The sequence below is a fragment of the Orbicella faveolata genome, unplaced genomic scaffold (genome assembly GCF_042242905.1).
Source record: "Orbicella faveolata isolate gen_17 unplaced genomic scaffold, um_ofav_v1 contig_2, whole genome shotgun sequence".
Lineage (NCBI taxonomy): Eukaryota > Metazoa > Cnidaria > Anthozoa > Scleractinia > Merulinidae > Orbicella > Orbicella faveolata.
Window position 1 is genome coordinate 29,948,304 of NW_028301547.1, and position 21,697 is coordinate 29,970,000.

The following is a 21,697-nucleotide window of genomic DNA, read 5'->3' on the forward strand; positions in this document are numbered from 1 at the left end:
GATACAGCGACCATTTTGAATTCTATTGTTCAAATAGCTATTATGTGATGCTCAGGGGGCAAATTAGTATGTATTTACCCCCTTAACATCCCATAATAGCTATATGAACAATAGAATTCAAAATAGCCGCCGTATCGCCAAAAGTCCGTTATGTGCTGGTTTTATCCAATTAATAATTCACCAAGATTGACTAATTATGCATTAAGTAGTAAACTTAGGGAATATGGATTGATGAGCCTTTCACGGACATTAACAGTTTTCTTGCTCGTATTCGCAAATGATTCAGTTTTTATCGTGGTCAGGGAATACTGTATACCTTTCATCCTGCGTGAACAGCTCAAAGCATCCATTAGAGAACAGCATATCAAGCATTTTAAACAAAGGAACTATGATTCTACGATTGAAAACAAGAACGACTTTAGTTATAGAGAAAGAGGTGTAATGGGCGCCGAGCGCGGGGAAACATTAAACTGGCGCCAACAGCAAGAAAGTTCTAACTGGTACCAAACTCGACAGAGTCGCTACATCAAAGCAGAATGCACCTGAATTCAAAATTTCGAGTAAATAAATAAAAAAAATAGCTATAACTTGCCTGTCATTCTTTTCATTGTTTCGATAAATGTCCAAGAGTGTCTCAGCAAATGCAGTCAGATCTTTCTCGCTAGAATGATATGAAATCAGATCATATGTTAGTTCATTCAACTAAAGGCTGCCTGAATATTCCAGGTAATACATTCTGCTTTGTTAATACCTGTCATTAATGCCTTTTAAGAAACTCAGAAGCGACGTATAGGAGTGTCGAACCTATAAGACAAAATGGCAACAATATTCATGGTATTGTCGACAGAACAGAGCTCAGCCAAAACATGTAAGTGAAAAAAAAAAAATAAAATAAAACTTTCTTCAGCCAAGTTGGCCCATTCAGCATAAAGCTGGTATCCAGAGGGACCCTGGTAATAACTATTACAATCATAAAAGTACAAATAACGTGAAACGTCTACATCCACTTCTACAGTCCACCTATTGACGTTGGAAAATGGCTACTCAAAAGTCAACTACAAGCATGCTTTATAACACGTGACTGACACATTACTAGGCACGCTGAACACGTGCTCATTTCCTTTCTAGAGGTTACGCTCAGAGGGATCTACAATAACATGGGTTATTTCCAGCAGCCTAGGGACGCTTTCCATTCAACCACAATTTCAAAACGGGGACAAATTGTGCAAAAATGTCCTGGGAAAGTTTCCAGATAATCCGGAAATTGTTGAATTTTTCAAAAACCGAACCATTCAACCGAAAACCTAGGAACTTCCGAGAAGGAAGTCAAATGGAACGGAGGTTCACGGTAAGAAGTTTCCGAAATTTTCGGAGTACCTCGCAAGGTTGTTCTCTTTTCCAGAATTACAGGGAAATACCCTTCCATTCGTCACTGGAAAAATTCCGGAAATTCAACCAGAATTTTTCATCGTGTGGAAAGCGCCCTAAATTACCTTAGAGTTAATATTAATTCTGTACTTTCTAGTCTTTACAAAAGCAACATTAAAATCAATTAAATTACCACAACCACAGCCTTAGGAAGTTATTATCATGTTTTCATACACACCAACGATTCGGTCAACCCTCCAACGCTGACGGTCAAGCCAAGTAGAACAGACCTTCTGTATGATGACAAACCTAGCAGCTTCGTTATCCTGGGAAAGCAATCCGCAGGCGCGCTCCAATTCATCTCTAAACACTCATTTCTACAACAAAAGCAATAGAATTAGCACCAGGTTTATTCTTAAAATATTCTTAAAATTTCGCAAATTTCTGCCACGATATTCTTATAAATCATATTCTTACAAAAAAGAAAGAGTGTACTTGCTGAAAGCAATTAATATCACCTTTAATAAAAAGTAATGGCTGTTTGTTTGACCGACTGCCGCGAATCAATCATGTACTTACCAGTATTAATTCATGACCCATTTAGAATAGAAAAGAATTCGTCTTCGCTCAGATTGATTTGCGCATATAAAAAAAAAAGCTTGTGAAAAAGATGTAAAGCTATAAAACACATAACAATATGTTCTTAATTTTTTTGAAAACCCTGCGTTTTTTAACCTAAAGTCAACTTACCTGGGAAAAATTTTAAGAAGTTCTTTGTGGTGAGGTATATGGGGCAATAAAGGACTGACAAAAAAATAAATAGAAACATAAGTTAACAAATTGAAAAAGGTTATCCAGAAACAAGTGTCAGTGCTTTTAACTAAACTGTTCAAACAAAGTTTATATAAAAACAAAGCTTTATTTAAAAACTTCTCTTTACTCGCCACTCACCTGTCCATATAAACAAGACTTAAGAAAATTTCTCCGGCATGTGCTCTGGTTCGATCAATCTTCTCTGAGGCTTGTTGTGCAAGGCAGCACATCACGCCTTCACAGCTGGAAAGAAAAAAAACAAACAAAAAACTTATGCAATTGTGTACTTGATTGAAAGAACCATTTTAAAATCATTATGAATCGCTATTATATTTAGCTTAATAATTAAATCATTTATTGTTACTACAGTTTGGTCACATCTGGTAACTTTATGGAAAAACTTAGTTATGGATATTTTCTTCGCCGAGGTAAGTTACAATGCGATAGGTTTACTAATAATAGTTCATTTATAAAAAACTAGAATGTAAAAAAAAAAGATATTCATGACCCGATTTTCAATGCAAAAGCAAGGAGTTTCTAACATCACTTGATATTCAAGTAGCTTGCATGTCGTTATCGGCCGTAACGCACTTCACTACTTTCTTCTTCGATTTCGCTTCTGAGGAAATTGCAAGAGCGCATAAATTTTGTCCATCCTTGCAACGGAAAGCGCACTTTCAGGTACATGCTTTCCGTTCTTTTCAGAGACAATAGCATTTTACTGTTTATTTCCATAACTACGTTTGGTTTAATTGATTCATTATCTGAGTCAATTGGTTTCGATTAAATAATTATGACGCATGTGACATTCAGCGCCACCTCATTAACTGTCTTTCTTGTAAAATCCGTTTTCTTGTTTTCTTATCCTCTTTATGTCTGTCCAAATGGAGCCAATCACTCTTTCACTAAGACAAGTACGTCCACTAATCAGTTAAAGCGAATTTAAGCATGACGCCATATCGCACAAAAGTTACCACTTAGTATTATACCGCACTATCGGACCAAGCGCGGAAAGTTCCTTGCTTATGAATCGTCGCCGCAAGGCGTCCAGAATTCTGCATCAACATGGCCGTGACCAACTCAGAACCAAACACCACTCGCTTTGTGAATACCAGGTCAGTAATTCACTGTTCACAAACGTCTAATTTTGCATGGGATTTAAACGAAACAACAATTCCCGCGATTATATGTCCCATCACATCCACTACACTTGCTGTCATTTTATTGAACGCTCTGGTAGTCTTAGCCTCGCAGCAAAAGAGAGAACTGAAAAAGACATCGACTGTACAATTGCAGATCTGCTAGTTGGCGCAATATCTATGCCGCTAAATGTTGCTATTGGTATATTAATAACCTGCCAGGTATTTTACGCTGGTTTTTGTACATTGTACTGCGCGACTGAATTCTCCATGTTTACTTTGATCTGGTCATCTTTGTATCATTTGACTTTCATTGCGTGGGAGAGGTATGTGGCGATACGAAAGTTGATTGACTACAAGGTTATCGTTACAAGAGACCGCATGAAGAAACTTGCAATAATGGCCTGGTTGTTAGCAGCTTTTGCAACGTCTCCACATCTTGTGATGATAGTGGTTGGCGTGGACCAAAAGATAAAAGAAATCTGGCATATCGGTGAGAGTGTTGTGGGAGCATCATGTTTAGCAGTCATAGGATATTTCTACATTATGGTTTACCTTGGAGTGCGGAAACGTAAAATATCAGAAATCAGTAGAGTCACTGCTCTAGTAAAAGCGAAGCAGGAAATAAAAGTCGCCAAGACGACTGGTTTGATAACTGCTGCCCAGATTATCTCATTTGTTCCAGTGATTGTGATCGGCGCCTCGCCAGATCTTTTCTCAGTTCTTCGTAGGAGTAAGGCTTTCCACTTAACCGAGACATTGGTTCAGTTGAACTCCCTAGCAAATCCACTGATTTACTTTTATAGAGACCGCCGGTTTAGAAAAGCTGCGCTTGAGCTGTTACGAGTTAGAAAACCCGAAGCAAGTCAGCCAGCAGTGGGTGCGGCGCGGTTCATCAGACGAAAAGATCGGCTCGGTTCACTGGAAGCTGTCCAAGAACGACAACAAGCGCAGGAACAGGTCCGCTTCAAACGAGCTGCATCGTTCGACCCAGCGTTGGATTAAGATTGTCATGATCGAAGGCGTCATTTAACATCCTTCAAACGAAAATTGTCAGCTCCCAATCTTGATACAAATGAAAGCGAGTTTTTTGATGCTTCACAAGGTTCACAAGCCTTGTCCATCGCCATAACAACTACAATTATCCATACTAAGAGTGGCCTTAGAGGTCAAGCGAGGACAACTTCTCGTGAATTGCCGAAAAATACGATCAAGCTTCTAGATACAAGATACCACGTCAGCACAATATCAAGATCAAAGTCCTTGGACGCTAGTGCCTCAGTGAAACTTGCCAACAGTTGTGAAACAGTACAAGGGTTTACAATTCGAAGACCAAAAACGGCGCCATTACTACCCAGCGAAATGGACTTTGCCGCAAAGTTTAAGCCAGGATCTTGATTTACAACAAGATTTTGAAACATGCTGAAAACTACAGAACTGTGAAGAAACTTTTGTTCCAACTATATCAGATATTTATGTTCATAACTAGCTACCTGGACACACAAATGGATTTCAATATTTTACCCCAGAGCTTTGGGTTGAGTTTAATACTAGTAAGTGTTTCCATGTATTTTTTGCCTGGGTTCATGCTTGCAGCGTAGCTAAAACCTGGCTTAACTAGCGACGACCTTGTGCTGGCTGGCAATAACAAAATAAAATGCTATAAACAGCCTGTCACATATAGCTACAAATGCTTAAGTCTCCACGGTCTACATCCCAGTCCCCGTACAAAAAAAATCAAAGGCTCTCAGCCAACTCGAGAATTGGATAGGCCAGTGTAATTGATATATCCTCAATAGAAATTGACGACTGATTTCAATATTAGGGTATGAACCATTCTACGAAATATTGGACTGGTAAATGAGCATGTTGAATGGGGAATATGATATGAAATTAAATTAGCCCCCGAACACAGAAAATATGGGTTGAGTAGGACTTGTGTAAGACACCCACTGTTCCAGAGTTTACACTGTAAAGGTTTGTGGAAAGAAAGTTGAAGAGGGTGCTGTTTTGTTTATTAAAAAATATAGTTGCAATATAAAGCTCGGTCCTCACTTGCGATACAAGCATAGGCATAAGCATAAAAGGTTATAGGCTAGATGGGGCGGCTGGACATAAGGATAAGAATATAAGCATAAGAATATCAAAACCTTGCGATCTTCATATGCTTATGTCGCTGTTGTGTCCAGTGGGGACATGGCTGTCATAAGCATAAGCATACACGTAAGCAAAAGACTTTCAGCCAATCAGCGAGGGCTTTACTAAGTGACAAAAGCATCCCCAACCTTTTCACATGGAGTCCCCCCTCTACAGGGTGTGGAAAAGCAGCGAGCAAGTAAGCTAAGAGCGGCAAACATTTTTGATAACTTATTTTTCAAGGATTTTCGATCAGCCAAAGATTTGCAGTTACTTACTGAAAATTTCAAGAGATTGTACAGCACTTCCAAACAGTTCCCAAAAGATAAGTGCACCTTTTTAAATCTTAGGAGCTTGTGAGTTTGCACTGTGAAAGGAAGATTGATTGTAAAATTATACAGTATAGATTATAATCAGCTGCAAGGGGTTCAGTGATATCATGTGACATACCCAGATTTGGGTTTAAATCAAGGAAGTTGCACAGGAGATATGAGATGTATATTTTGACTTGGTTTTCTCATAATATATCTAACAGCAATCTGGATGTTTGCGAATGGAAACTCGAGACGTTGAATGTTATAAATTAATTCACAAGGAATAACTAGTAGATTTACTATGAAGGAGGTTCAAACCTTGGCTAATGAAATCAGACAAACTCGAGCTAACTGAAGGCATCAAAATCAATGTTCTCTTCTTATCTTTGATTGTTGCCAGTTTAGCTTACTGCTTACATTATCCAGCAGTCTGGCAGTAAATTGATTGCATTTATGGTTTGCATCAGTTTCTTAAAAAAGTCTAGCACTTACTAGTATCTGTGCTTAATACAAAGCCATATTTAAGAGCCGATTTATTTAAGAAATGAACGCTGCGTCAGGCAAAAGTAGATTAGGCAAACATGAAATATTAAATTCACGGATGAAAAACGTTTGGTTTTAAACACTTTTAAGCTTATCATTGGCTTCTTTTCACCACTCCACTATTCTCAGCAACAAAGGTCGCCATCTCGTTTTCTTTATTACTTAATATTCATGACCCGATTTTCAACGGAAATGCATTGAGTTTCTAACATAACTTAATATTTGAGTAGTTTGCTAATCTCATCAGCCATAACGCACTTAACTACTTACGCTTTTAGCTTCTTTTCGCTACCGCGGAAATGGAAACAGATGCATAAACCTTGTGCGTCCTTGCAACAGAAAGCGTACTTCCAGGTAAATGATTTCCGCTCTTTTCAGAGACAAAAGGATTATACTGTTTATTTCCATAATTACTTTTGGCTTAATTGATCCATTAGAGCGGTTTTGAATTGAGTGTCGTAAAACCAGAACTAAACCAATTAGTTACCAATTAGACTATTCAAAACGTAATATAAAAACCAAAACCAAAACCAAAGTAATTGTCTGATTACTTTCGACACTCAATTGAAAGCCACTCTATCTGAGTTTAAAATTGGTTTCAATCAAATAATTACGATGCCCGTGGCATCATAGTTACGCTTTGGTTACGTAACCCATGCAGAGTGTATGAGCGCAAAACAGAAGATTGCGCTCGGTCGTGGACCTTCCAATGTAAATCTTGGCATCTTTGTTTGCTCCTTTAATGTCATAATATACCCATTATGGTATTAGACATGTAAATTCCCCGCCCGTTGAATTATAATTGGCCTGTTACTTCATGTCAAAACCTTCAAAGAGCTGACCGAAAAATGTGCACATTTCTCACTGAAGCCATATTTCTTTGTTCCAAGACCTGTGGCGAAGAAGAAACAGCCGATCGACAATGGTACCATGTAAATAAAGACCGTTGGATCGAATCGTTAGTCTTATTGCAACGACTTTGTAAAGATCTTCTATATCTGAGAAGCAACAATTTGCTTTTAAAATTTATCTGGTTTCGTAAGGTATTTGCGAACGCAGCGAAAAATATAAAAATTAAAAATATAAAAAATATGCAGCAAAATCGCGCCTGTTTACTTCTGGGCGTGCAATAGCCATCTCATTTACATCCCTAAAGTCGTGAAATGCATATTTGCATTTGTAAGATTCTTTATGCGAAAAAGCTCTATTAACTGTCTTTCTTTTAAATTCCGTTTTCTTGTTTTCTTTTCATATTTATGTCTGTCCAAGTGGAGCCAATCACTCTGTCACTAAGACAAGTACTTCCTCTGATCAGATAAAGCGAACTTAGGCATAACAAAATATCGCACAAAAGCTACCAACTAGTAATACTATTAAACATCGCACTACCGGACCAAGCGCGGAAAATTCCTTGCTTATGAATCGTCGCCGCACTGCGTCCAGAATTCTGTATCAACATGGCCGTGACCAACTCAGAACCAAACACCACTCGCTTTGTGAATACCAGGTCAGTAATTCACTGTCCAGAAACGTCCAATTTTAAATGGGATTTAAAAGAAACAACAATTCCCGCGATTCTATTTCCCATCATATCCATTGCTTCACTTGCTGTCATTTTATTGAACGCTCTGGTAGTCTTAGCCTTGCAGCGAAAGAGAGAACTGAAAAAAACTTCCTCTGTACTGTTATCTAGCATGGCAATTGCAGATCTGCTAGTTGGAGCAATATCTATGCCACTAAATGTTGCTATTGTCCTATTAATGACCCGCCAAGTATTTTACCTTGGCTTTTGCACATTGCACTTAGCGACACAATTCTCCATGTTTACTTTTATCTGGTCATCTTTGTATCATTTGACTTTCATTGCGTGGGAGAGGTATGTGGCGATACGAAAGTGGATTAACTACAAGGTTATCGTTACAAGAGACCGCATGAAGAAACTTGCCATAATGGCCTGGTTGTTAGCAGCTTGTACATCTTTTCCGCCTCTTGTCGTGCTAGTGGTTGGCGTGGACCAGAAGATCAAAGGAATCTGGCATATCGGTGAGAGTGTTGTGGCAACGTCATGTTTAGCAGCCATAGGATATTTCTACATTATGGTTTACCTTGGAGTGCGGAAACGTAAAATATCAGAATTCACCAAAGTCAATGCTCTAGTAAAAGCGAAGCAGGAAATAAAAGTCGCTAAAACCGCGGGTTTGATAACTGCTGCCTTGATTCTCTCGTTTGTTCCAATGATTGTGATCGGCGCCTCGCCAGATCTTTTCCCAGGTCTTCGAACAAGAAACGCTTTCCTCTTAGCGGAGACATTGGTTCAGTTGAACTCTCTAGCAAATCCACTGATTTACTTCTATAGAGACTGCCGTTTTAGAAAAGCTGCGCTTCAGCTCTTACGCGTTAGAAAACCTGAAGCAATTCAGCCAGCAGTGGGTGTGGTGCGGTTCATCACACGAAAAGATCAGCTCGGTTCACTGGAAGCTGTCCAAGACCAACAAGCCAAGGAACAGGTCCGCTTCAAACGAACTGTATCGTGCGACCTAGCGTTGGATTCAGATTGTCATGATCGAGGGCGTCATTTAATATTCTTCAAACGATCATTGTCAGCTCCCAATCTTTATACTACTAACTCGATGCCTAACTCTATGAAAACGACCCGTTTCTAAATTCACATAATTTGCACACAAATATGGCAAGCGTCAGCGTAATTTTTGCGCGCTTTTTGGATGTGAGATGATTATAGCCAGCTACCATCTCATATCCAACGCGTGTTTGTGGAATAATTAGGGAGCTTAAGCAAACCACAACGATGACGGCAAGGAGAACGTCACCAAGCAAAACGTTTAATAAGCAAAACGTTTAATGAGCAAAACAATAGCTGTGCACGCGCGTTATAAGATTTTGTACATTTCTCTGCTGTCCTTGCAAAACAAGAACATGAAATGGCCAAGTTCTGCGGCGTTTTCTTTTTTCCGGGGTGGGGGGGGGGGGGGGGGGGGAGTTTCTGCTACAACTGAGGAGGTGTAATGCAAAGTCAGTTGCGTTTATTCAACGAGACAGTCGCCAGAAACGTTCAGTTTAAGTTGTTATTTGGAGCTAGCGGTCTCCTTAGAAAACAAAACAACAAAACAACAAAAGCTTTTATTTCACCCCCAGAGTTAGAAGTTACAAACCGTTATTAAAAGAATTAGAAATTACAAACCCTGATTAAAAACCCTAACCCTTAAAGTGTCCCTGGTGACAAACAACGATTCTTGCCTATTCTTGCAAACAAAAAAGGACTCGGTGAAATAAAAAGTCTCCTACAGGTCTTACAAAATTGCAAGGTGTGTTGGTGTATTGTACTTACATCTCTGGTGTCAGAAGCGAAGGATCACTTTCCACAACAAAACGGGACAGGGTTTCTAGTCCTGTCATGCTGGCCTCACGCACCCTGCAACATAACAAAGACATACAAATGAGTATATTTGGACTGCGGAGAAAGATATGAAGACATGATTGATCATCGCAGTTATCCACACAACTTAAGCAACTTAATTTCACAGCTGCGTAAGTTGTGTGCATAACTGCGATGATCAATTCGTGTAAACATGACCCGCCTAGATTAGCTCAGCTATCCGCGGGCATGTTATAATTGTAATTTTAATTTGATAACAAAAATAAAATGTATGTATATCAATCATGTCTTCATATCTTTCTCCGCAGTTCAAATATATGGTCTTTCATATATTCATTTGTATTCTTCACCATCTACGGGTACATTACGAACTCACAAAGCGACCAGCTGCCAGGCGGCTTGATAGCTCAGTTGGTAGAGCAATACACCAGTATCGCAGAGGTCATGGGTTCGAATCCCGTTCAGGCCTGAATTTTTTCATGCTTTAATTTCACAGCTGCTTAAAGTGTGTGCATAACTGCGATGATAACTCATGTCTTCATAATAAGACATGCCAATCGCTAAAAATAACATATAACTCCTTTTACTTGGAGCTGTTTTCCACTCCATACATTATTTCAGGGCTGGTAAGGACGTTAAAATTGCGGACCAAAATTTCCACTTTTCTGAAACAAAGAAAAGTAAATTTACGCCTTCAAAAGACGAATTAGACTGAGACAACACAGTCAAGGTTTTAGGCATACACCGACGAGAAAATAAGAAAAATTCTTATCAAGCTGTTACATATCTCAAGCAGTGTTCGCTCCATAAAGGAATCTGAGAGCTTTGGAGCAACTTATCTATAAAATGTTGAAAATGACTTACCAGGCTCCGACATCTCCTCTGCTATCGATTGTGTAGTCATTCATGGCCGCGATAAAAGCATCGTAAAGCTGTTGTAGACTTCGTTCCGTTACAACTCGTTCTTCGTCACCAGTTCTACTCAACCCAACGGAGCAGGCGATGCTGGAACAAAAACAGGTCGAGAGTATTTTAAAAAATGTCGAGTTTCTCCAATGATTTTCACAACATGAAGTGTAAAAAAGGCAAGGGAAATAATGTACGCCAAGTATGTCAATAGAAATTAGGGATGTGTTTGTTTGCAAGGTCAGTTGTTTACTCCATAGGTTGTCTGACATTAGCCCCAGAATCCGTGTAGGTGTAAAAACAACCATATATTGTCCCTGATTGGTTGATACTTGCGCGCGAAAATCTAGAGGAAACCGGCAGCCAATCAGAGACACTACAAGGATCACCGCGTAGCTTACGTAACCAACATGACGCTATTCAGTTCCGTATCTAAGCGACGCTAATTACACACGCGATCCATTTTTACCAAAATTGAGCGTGACCATCTCTTATACAATGCCTGAGTATACACTAGCGACGAATTATCCGTCTGAGACGGGTAATTTGCTTGCCTAAAACAGATACATGTGAGTAAATTTTTATTAGGAGATAAATATCTCCTAATATAAATTCGGCGTCAGACAATTCGTGTCTTGTACAAATTAGGCCAATTTTAATTACCTAGCAAGAGATTTTAGCGCGTCTCTTCGAGATTCAGCATATTTTCCTGGGTCATTAGACAACTCTGAAGCCGAGATTAAACCAGAAATGACCTGCAAGATAGCAAGAACGATGCTGAAAGTTAAGACGATTGATACAAAATAACGGTTGTATAACATAACCTATGTGGGAGGCGCGGTCAACTCCGGAGAGAGCGGTCCTGGTTCAAGCCCTGGCCTGGGACATTGTGTTGTGTTCTTGGGCAAGATACTTTCCTTTCACAGTGCCTCTCTCCACCCAGGTGTATAAATGGGTACTGGCGAATTTAATGCTGGGGGGTAAACCTGCGATGGATTAACATCTCATCCAGGGGGGGGGGGGGGGGGGGGAAGTAGAAATACTCCTAGTCGTTTCATGCTACAGAAACCGGGATAAGCTCCGGCCTCATGGGCCACTTGGCTCGTATGCAGACTTAACCTTTACCTTTTACCTAACATAACCTAATCCTTCATCCTAGAACAAGTGAATTTTTTTTACAGAGTAACAATGTTGTAGCGTTAGATTCGGTAACTGAAAGTGCTACAAGATATAGTGGTCTCAAATGTTTGCTTGTTTTCAAAATTGCCAAAAAGCGGATTTTCAGTATCACGGAAACCTTCCATAAGACGGCCACCTTTCAGTTAATGGTTGGCATAGAGCTCAGAAAAGGCCGTTCGATATAACTAAATTTTTGTGGCGACTGAAACGGACAAGGAAACTCACCATTTTTAACTTATTTGACAGCAAAAACTTTGGCAAAGATCCCAGAGCTTGAGCAAACCCAACTCTAAAAAGATAAACTATATGTTAGTATCGGCGATGTGTGAAATTACGAGAATAATATTTAAACAGCTAACTTTCATAGTATGATGCTCTGAGTTAAAGATGAATGATCCGTAAAGGAGAGTACACGACGCGAGAATTTCACACTCAACCGTTCCTCTTCTCCACCCAACACTAAACAAAACCGACGCTCGTAGACGATTTAATAATTCTTTACGCACAGTTGAGGCACGTGCACGTAGCTAAACCATATCACTTGACAACGTTAGAAGAAGAGAATTCACAGAGACGGAAAGCCAGTGACTTGTGGCGACACATTATACTCACCTTGAGAACTCCGACGAACTTTTCAACTGCTCGACATAGTGTATAATAATCCTATCTGCAAAATATTGAATGAGAGAAGTACATTCCCATAAGAATCATAACAGTAGTAAAAAAAATAAAGGAAATGGGATGTCTTTTTACCTTGTATTCCATCGATAGCAGTACCATCCGCTTTAACGTAATACTGCTGACACAACGCTCCAAGGGCGCGAACAGCACCTTCCTGAAAAAAATCCACAAAAACTATCAATCTAGTTGCGGTAATGGCAGCAAATTAAGTCATGGTTTATCACGACAGAACTGCACCTGTATTGCTGGTTCTGTATGGGACAAGTTATCATCGATAATGCCTTGAAATACGCCTAAACGAGAAGAAAAGGAGACTTCGTTAGCTCCAAGTTAGCTAGGCAGGCAAACATGGGCGGAAACATTATTGCAGTTTAAATTGCACGAAGGCTCAAAGAGATAATGGAAAAATATACTGAATGAAAATATCTTTCTTCTATAATACTGACTTCAAGTTTTAGCCTTTCGGGTAAAAGGAATAAACCGAGGTCAAAGAGCAAACTGTGACGAAAGTATAATTGTATTTTACTGGCAAAAGAAATAATAATGATGACAGTGATTACTCAGTCTCACCAATGATCTCATCGCCATGCCAGGGTATTTCGGATACAGAGAGCTTCTGTATTAAATGACAAACTGGAAAAAAAAAGATAATTTATTACACAGCTACGGTTCAAACAGATCTATTATGCAAGGTCAGTAAACAATCAGACAAACAAATACGTTCTGGTCTAAAACGACCTCTATTGCCTAGAATAGTTAAAATCATCTACCTGCTTGTCGCATGAACTCTCCTCCAAGACCTCTGTAAGAGCAAATCAAACACAGGTCATGCAAAGAGCCTTACTTAGACAATGAACAACTTTTGTGTAGTATCTCTTCCACAACAACATGCAAGCAAGAATCACTTAAACTCAAAATGCACGAGTTTGTATTCTCTTATGTTTTTCTTTTTTCTTTTTTCTATAACGGTTTTATGATCGTTATAAGGGGTCGGAAAACAGGACACTAGGGTACATCACGCAATGACCTTGCCGAAAAAGCAATTTCCAATACGCGCAGGCAGAATTCAAGTCGTAATGCTGTTTAATTCTCCGTGTCTGGAAGTACATGTATATGCTACGTCTTGCATCGCCCAAACATTCAAATGCCGTATATGTTGCATTATAATCTTACCTGAAACGCTTGGCTGCTTTTAGCTAAAAACAAAACGAGAAACAGAAAATTAAAAAAGGTATTAAAAGTCTGCATACGAGCCAAGTGGTCCATCAGGCCGGCGCTTCTCTCCGGTTTCAGTAGCATGAAGTGACTAGGAGTATTTCTACTCCCCCCTGGATGGAATGCTAGTCCATCGCAGGGTTATCTCCAGCATTAAATTCACTGGTACCCGTTTATACAACTTGGTGTAGAGAGGCACTGTAAGTAAAGTTTGTTGCCCAAGAGCATAACACAATGTCCCCGGCCAGGGCTCGAACCCGGACCGCTCGATCCGGAGACGAGCGCACTAACCATGAGACCAGAAAAAGAGAAAAAAAAAACATCACGTTTAGTTCTCGAGTCACTCACTCCTTCAGTGACTTCTTCATGTCTACTATTCAACGAACTCAAACGATTTCCCTATACCTCTCGGCATTTTAAAACCTAATTTAAAATAGATATTGTGTAGGGAGCGAATCTACATTAAAAGAACAAAATTTCAAGAGCTTTACCTGAGGTACAATGCCCTTCAGAACCTCAAAGCAGTCCTGGTCGAGCACTCCTGTAAGTGATCTGTAAAATGAAATCTTCACTTAGCGAGTGATATTTGAATTCAAAATCAGATTTAGAGAGGTTGCGCGAACTTCATACATGTACACATGCTTAAATACGCATTTTCAGCAATATGAAGGGAATAACAGGAAAACAAAAAAAAAAAAAAAAAAAAAAAAATAGCTATAACAACTAAAAGTAGTCTAATAACAATCTTAAATTGTAAGTCTAATAGTAAATTCTGAGTATGGCTCCAAACAATTGACAGTTTGCCTTCTTAATCTCCGAGTGTAAATCTTAGCATGCACCGGCGCAAGTCAATTATCTATTAGTCACTTTACTTCAACATTGCAATAAAATCAAGCTCGCCAATAGAATTCTAACAAGTTAACAACGTATTGTAGTATTCTGTACCTGCCACTTTGTTGGGCGTAGAGATACAGGGCATGAGTTAGTTCAGCGCATCCCAGAATGTTACCGTGACGAGTGTTGAGATCGATGCTGTTGGTTTGCGACAGCATCTTAGGAAAAACTAAAAAAAGTAACAGAAATTAGTGTTAAAACTCCACAAACGTCGAAGGAAAACGTGACGTTTGATTTCAATCACTGGAGAAAAAAAACATAGCACTACTAATTGAACATTGACAAGTACAATGCGAAATGACAAGCGACATGGTCGACAATTAATACGGCAATTTTTACGAGGAAGCATATTTTCCTCTTATAAGTGGCCCTAACGGTTCTCATGTGGACACGCTATGAAAGGAAAGACAAAAGCGTTACATCCAAAACTACAACTGTGCAGATTTCTTATCTACCAACAGGAAAATTCTGGAGTAAAAAAAACCCACTGCCTATTCGCACACTAGTCAAGGAGGCTTAAGGCTTCTGTTCAAATTTCCTTGAAACAGCTAGCTGCTCATCGTGTCCAGATATGCAACGTCTGTGGTGAAAAACAGCAGGTACTCGTTTCTTCGACTTATAACGTACATTACTTGCAATTGTAAACCATACCTGTCTTGGTTATGTACTCTGGGTCTGTAGGAGTCAGGTTGTGCAACGCTTGCGATGCCAGTTCACGAACGCTTCTGTCGAGAAAGAAGAGGGCCGTAATATATACAAATTACAAGCAAGGTAACTCAGTCACACAAGTAGTTTAAGAAATGTCGGTGTAAACAGTTAATGCTTCATTTCGTGAGCGCTTAATCCTTTCACCGTGAACTGGATGTTATTGGTTTTTACTTGCGCGCGAAAATTCAAAAAAAAAAAAAAAGAAAAAAAAGCAAAATCAAATCATGGAAAAGACAAGCATCTCTGTAGAGTTACGTTTTCAGGTCCAGTCCCAAATGCGTCCGCCCAAGCGGGATAGAAATGAACGCGCGGTAAAGTAATACAATGCGTAGTTTCAGCATTGGCTCACCCGTCCCAGTGTTGTAATCTGACATCTGCTAGATTGTCAATCAAAGGTCTTGTATACTCCTTGAATTGAGCTATCGACACACTGAAAAACCAAAGCAATTTTACTCTTAAGTCGATGTTACATCAAACCTAACTTATTTGTCACACTCGACACTTTTTAAGTGCGACTAAAAGTCGCGTCGAATATAATCTAAGCCGCACAACTCCGCCCCCCCCCCCCCCCCCCCCCCCAGTTGTGGTAAAGTCGAGCCACATTCCACTATTTCAGTAGACGCAATACGTACATATATTTGCTCTTTGGTTTATTTCACGTGCGTACACCATTTAAAACTGTAAAATATCATTGGCAATTGAAATCCACATTAACCTGAGGGTCGATCTAAGGAGGATACTTTGAACATACAGAATTGTTGACATATCAAAAAATGCCATTAAATTCTTACCTAATATTCAGATAAGTACTGATTCTGTTTCCAACAGCGAAGTAATCAGCCAGTGTAAGAATATCAATGCCGTGTGGAAAGGTACCCTAAGACCAAAGTGGACCAAAGTCTCTTACTAAATAAAACTAAATAAAACTAACCAACAACAAATTATAATATTTCTCGTTGTATCATATCTTGTGATATCCTCAGTCAAAGCTGAACTCGAATAGTCCGGCTCAATTTAACAGCCACTCATGCTGGGAATCTCTCCAAATTAAACTCAATTGAATTTCTTTTTCAGGATTTTTCCCGGCACGATCCTCTAATGAAAGTTGCAGGGTTTCATTCAATATGAAATCATATTCATCTGGAAAATTGCGTTCTCAGCAAAAATTTCATTTCAATTTATTTTCACTAAACTCTGTTTAGATAATGTATCTGCGTAATAATGTAGAGGGCGAGATATACTTGCCTGTCTTCCCACATTTTCTTGAAAAGCAGCCTATGAAAAACAATGAATAGGCATTGTTGTTAACAAGTCAGAGCATCTACGTGTATCTAGACCTAAACTAGTGCAGACGAATTTCTATTTGCACGCGGTATTAAAGGTTTGTAGTTTAGAACAAGTAACAATAAATAAGTAATAATAGTTGTGTGTAATCAATTTTCCTTTCAGTTTTAACACAACAACGATCCTTTTTGGAGCAAAAACAGAAAGATCAAAACAACGGACTTTCCTACCCCTCCCCTAAATCCACGTTGTCATCAAATATTTAAACACACTCTTTCGTGCTGTTCCCAAATTTGACGATTTTTTAACTGTCGTCGATCCACAAATTGAAGTATTAAAAGTATATCGACTAAACACGGTCAAGACTGTCTTGGAACATAAAAGCAAAATTTTACTTACAGAGGCTGCCCGTCTGCAATTAACTTCACGATCAAACAAAGCGGTAGTAACAAGAGAACTGTCGAGGAAAACAAAACACACGAATCCTTCATAGTCAGAAGCTTTGTTTCTTCATTGTTTTGACACTATTCTTTTACTATACTTTAAGCTGAGGTTTCAGGGAATCTTCGACTACTGTCATACAAATGACGTGGAAGATGACAAAAAATTGTTTGATGATTGTAAACGTTTTTTGAACTCTTGATAAACTCGGCGGGAAAAGACACGGTTTCTTGTCAATGGATTGATTAATCATCATAACGCCAAACGAAGAAGGATAACACTTTCCGCGCGGTCTACCATTTGCTTCCTGCACATGGATGAAAGTTTTTTCTTGCTTGGGCGAACAAGCGTTCAGTTATTTATGGTTTGCGGAAAAAGCAAGAGAATCTACAGCAATGTGATGTTTGCCGTTTGCTGTATAACGTGGGGCTTAAACCCTAGTCAGCCTCTGCCATTTTTGATGTCATCGAAATGAATGATATTGCATGGATGATGGTGAAGCGAAATCTTATTGCTTTACTGTAAGTTGAGTCCCTAAAAGTAAGTTTAATTATTTTTAGTAGTTTGACAGTGATTTCCTCCGTTTTGACGTGGTCTGAATAAAGTACAATAGCCAAAACTCTCGTATGTAAACAAAAACAAACATGTGGCTGACTAGGGTCCTTTAACCTGTAAAATACACTGTATTGGCGGATGCAGTAACGGCTGCGCAATTGTAGAGCTAAAGAGAAGAGAGAATTTTAAAAGCATGGTTATACCTGGCTATTCCTTGAACGTGTGGTTGGATTTCCTTTGGATCATACGCTCGAGCAAACGACCAACAAACATAGCAAGCGCCATCTCTGACATGGCTCCCTAGAGAACAAACGGAATAACAAGTTAAAAGCGATTTTACAGTTAGTCGAATCGAGCATGTTGGTGAATTGAAAAAGCGAAAAAGCTCAGTACTCACCAACACTGCAATATCCTCTAATTTCGTCATAAGATAAGGCTTTCAGCACAGCGGGAACAACTGAAAAATAAAAACAAAACTCACTGATGAATTACGTATTTTGCACGTGTTTGATAAAACCTGAGCAGTTGTATGCAGCGGTATAAGTGTTCGTAGTATTGTGTATTGGAAAAATTCATAAAATGTCAGAGACATGTGCAACATGAACGTGAGCATCAAATACTAGTTACAAAACCTCTACCTGAGTAACAAATAAGGAAACAAAAACGAAACAGAAAACAATAACGAAACAATATAACATTCTATTTAACAAACATTCATAAACCGCAAAGAAATAGTTGTAAACCACAAAGGAACAACGATGGTTAAGGACGGAGAAGATTGACGCAGATTACAATTGACGAAGTTGAAAAATGTAGGCTAAACTTTTCAAGATGCGCAAAGCGTGACGTAGCTCCTTTAATTCGCTGTCCAAAATTGAGCACTGTACTTGTCAAATGAAAAAAACCTCAATCCTCACATAACGATTTCGCCCTAATTAGTGCAAATGCCGCATTTCCTTGGGTGCATTCAAGATGATAACAATCAGAATCTCAAGCTCAAAATATCACTTTCCTTTACTGATCACCATACATTTCTTTAGAAGTCAGCTGTGAGAATTTGATAGTACATCGAAACAATATCCCCTTATTGATGATTTTCTTTGTTCTCATAACCTGTCTGCTTGGAAACGAAATCTCGATGTACATGTAGTAAAGAGAAATTACATGTTGATAAATTGAGGCTTATGGCAAACCTTCAGGTAGTCTGTCAGGTAACAGAAGTCCTCTCCGACCAAGCTCAGCAAGGGCTAAACATCCTGAAACAGAGAAAAAAGAGTTAAAAGGGCGGACCAAACAACAATTGATATCAGATCAAATATTCACGTTTGTTCCACTGTCAAATCATAGTTAGTAGAGAAGACTAACTATGGTTAAATGAATCTTCTTCGTGCTTGTTAAAATTTAAAAAAGGCTCAAGTTTTTGTGAGATCTACGAGTTATTTCTCGTTCAACAAGCAGACGATATTTACTTTCGTGTATTCATGGCTGTCTGCTGTTTTCGTTTTGTCGACAAAATGCCTTTTTTGATTCCCTTGCCACTTTTAAAAAATGAGCATCTCTATGATTTTGTAACATTGAAAGGGCCACAATGTCGACTGGTAAAAACTTAAGCTTTTAAATTAGTAAAACTCAAAATTAAAACTAACCTCCGTGCCAACCGCAATCTGATTCTCTGAAACTAAATAATAAATTATAGTAATTACTACACATGATTTTATGTCTAGATAAGTTTGTCCGTTGGCGACTAGAGCAAATAGGCCGTTTTCAAAGAGACAAATCAGTAACCACTGCAAATGGTTTACTCAACCTAGTCTGAAGGCGGGGCAGATACTACTACTTCCCACATTTTCGGTGATGGACAAAAATCAGAAAAGTCAGTTAGTGACAATGTCGATTTTAGCCGCATAACTCATTGACTTATGCAGCTAAAATCGAAATTGACTTGTCTTCACACTGGGATCAGTTATGTTTCCTTGACGGACAACTTGTTCCAGAAGAGTTTCTGTTCAGTTGTCATGGAAAGACAAATCGTTGAAACAAAGTCAGACGAGTATTACTACGGTCCAAAATCTTGTCCGTCCCATTTCCGCACGGAGACGCGGCTTAATCGTACAATTTCCGATAAGAAAACGCACAAATTTCTTGGTATCCAAAAACCTTATTCCAATTACGTTTTGTAGAATACAAAAATGGTTTCGTCAAACGGAAACAAGATCACAACGTCCAATAAATGTTGCGACACTCATTTTGAGCAAATTTGTGGTGTGGTCTTGATTTCAAACCATAGATATATACATGTATGTATGTATCTAACCTGAATAGTTCTAGGACGTTTTCAACGATCTGGTCAGCAAGCTCTTGAGGAAGTCTACCAGTTATTCTTCCAACCCTGTGTTCAACAGGAAAACAACGTCAGCCCAGTGGTCCGTCCAAAATCAAGACAAGCACAACATCAATAAAGCATTGCGAATAAAAATGTGTAAGTCAAAACTGTACTATAACGGGCAGTTTCTCTATTGGGTAAGCGCGGCTTCGGATTTCTAGCAACTTTGGCCGCCATTTCTTTATTAAACTTCAACGTCTTTTATAGACCAGTGTTTCTTAACAGTACATGTATTGTCTTCATTATTTAAAAAAAAAGCTGCCTCTGTAATTATATGTGCGAGACAAGCTTTGAAAATTTAAGCTGCACTTCTCAACTAAAATTGAAGTGAACTCTTTTGTTCCTTCTCGTTTAATACCAAAATAGAGTTTACCCTTTAGCAGCCGACCATCTTACGACAGTGTCCTTGTCTTTAAGGCCCGTCAGAAGTTTCTCTGTGAAGCAAAATATTATTTATCAAGGGTAGAAAATTAAATAGACATTGCACAACTAAATAATAAACTAGCTTACAACTTTTGTCACCAAGAATCCACTGATATTCAGGACAAATGTTTTCACGAATTTCAACAGGCCATATTCGTATTCTCGGTAATGGACTGGAACTAGCTTGCAACCGAGGCTAAAGCGGGGAGTCTTTTCAAATGCAAACAACATTTAACTCATGTTCCCCGCATGAGCCTCCATTGAACACGAAAGTTAAGCAGTGCGAACAAGTATTAAAACAAACAAGTAAACAAAATTAATGTGTCAAAAACCATATGATGGTGGATGAAACACTAGGCTAACTTAATCACTGTTTTGTAAACCAACCAATAATATCCTCTAATTCCTCGGGAACATCATATTCTTCTTCCTGCAACAGAAAACGTTTCAAGAACCCTCTTGTCAGATAAATGACAAAATAAAAATCTTTGCAATTAGCAAATAATGTCGGACTGCTAACTATTGACATATATAGTCCTGCCGTTGCGTTTTTGTAAATTTGGACATTATTGTACCTTTGATAAAGTCGGTTGACTATATTCAAGGACATGTTAAAGTAACATAGCCAAGAAAATAAATTGTGTGTTATTAAAAAACGCGAAGTTAAAGTGATTCAAAAAGCACAATTTCCGCAAAATTGGAATTTAAGTGTCGCAAACTATGCGCAATTTAAAATCGCAAAATAGACGTGTCGTGAGAAGTTCATGTAATAAAGTACTGGTATGTAGAAATGCTACATTCTTCATTACTTACTTCATCTGCACTAAATCCTGTCACTTGGTGATGCCTTTCATTCTGAGAAGCAATTAAAAAAAGAGCAACAAGAGTTTTAACTCAAATTTTATCATAAACTAAAGCAACATCACAATGAATCTTGCCAAATGCAGTACCTGTTCTTGTGAGAATGGATTTGCCAAGTTGTATACCAGAGAACGGCTTCCTCGTTGATACCTATACACAGAAAAGTATTTTAACTGTTTCAAAGCCTGGCTTAATTGTTACAAACATTACTTTGTGAGCTGTCATTTCAAATGGCATGCCGAACAAAAACTCTTTTATCACAGAGGAGGGCAAATTGAATGGTAAAAACCCAAAACACACATTTTCATTGACGGAAAGTAACCCAAAAATAACGGTCTCGTTTTCAAAAGAAAAAGGCCTTGTTATAAGGCATTTTTTTTTTTTGGAAAAACTAGACTGTTATTTTTGGGTTATAGAAATCTGAAATGCACTGAAGCTAGCAGCAAACTCAAAGTTTTCA

General features: G+C 38.7%; 1 protein-coding gene across 1 annotated transcript in view; it reads right to left on the reverse strand.

Annotated features, from left to right (window-relative positions):
- The window catches only part of LOC110063961 (tubulin-specific chaperone D-like), a 32,089-nt gene that overhangs the window by 3,828 nt on the left and 6,564 nt on the right, over positions 1-21,697 (reverse strand). Inside the window, exons 12-43 of the mRNA XM_089290759.1 lie at positions 21,327-21,387; positions 21,190-21,231; positions 20,764-20,806; positions 20,327-20,387; positions 19,885-19,959; positions 19,217-19,248; positions 18,764-18,826; positions 17,968-18,027; positions 17,774-17,870; positions 16,974-17,031; positions 16,536-16,565; positions 16,082-16,167; positions 15,640-15,720; positions 15,234-15,307; positions 14,634-14,751; positions 14,180-14,240; positions 13,647-13,669; positions 13,244-13,275; positions 13,044-13,106; positions 12,711-12,766; positions 12,546-12,627; positions 12,405-12,459; positions 12,018-12,081; positions 11,277-11,368; positions 10,572-10,712; positions 9,660-9,743; positions 2,320-2,424; positions 2,119-2,172; positions 1,607-1,745; positions 752-804; positions 593-661; positions 317-394 (exon numbers count right to left, since the gene is read on the reverse strand). Of these exons, the coding sequence (XP_089146885.1) occupies positions 317-394; positions 593-661; positions 752-804; positions 1,607-1,745; positions 2,119-2,172; positions 2,320-2,424; positions 9,660-9,743; positions 10,572-10,712; positions 11,277-11,368; positions 12,018-12,081; positions 12,405-12,459; positions 12,546-12,627; positions 12,711-12,766; positions 13,044-13,106; positions 13,244-13,275; positions 13,647-13,669; positions 14,180-14,240; positions 14,634-14,751; positions 15,234-15,307; positions 15,640-15,720; positions 16,082-16,167; positions 16,536-16,565; positions 16,974-17,031; positions 17,774-17,870; positions 17,968-18,027; positions 18,764-18,826; positions 19,217-19,248; positions 19,885-19,959; positions 20,327-20,387; positions 20,764-20,806; positions 21,190-21,231; positions 21,327-21,387 (2,232 nt within the window). The remainder of the gene's footprint in view (positions 1-316; positions 395-592; positions 662-751; positions 805-1,606; positions 1,746-2,118; positions 2,173-2,319; positions 2,425-9,659; positions 9,744-10,571; positions 10,713-11,276; positions 11,369-12,017; positions 12,082-12,404; positions 12,460-12,545; positions 12,628-12,710; positions 12,767-13,043; positions 13,107-13,243; positions 13,276-13,646; positions 13,670-14,179; positions 14,241-14,633; positions 14,752-15,233; positions 15,308-15,639; positions 15,721-16,081; positions 16,168-16,535; positions 16,566-16,973; positions 17,032-17,773; positions 17,871-17,967; positions 18,028-18,763; positions 18,827-19,216; positions 19,249-19,884; positions 19,960-20,326; positions 20,388-20,763; positions 20,807-21,189; positions 21,232-21,326; positions 21,388-21,697) is intronic.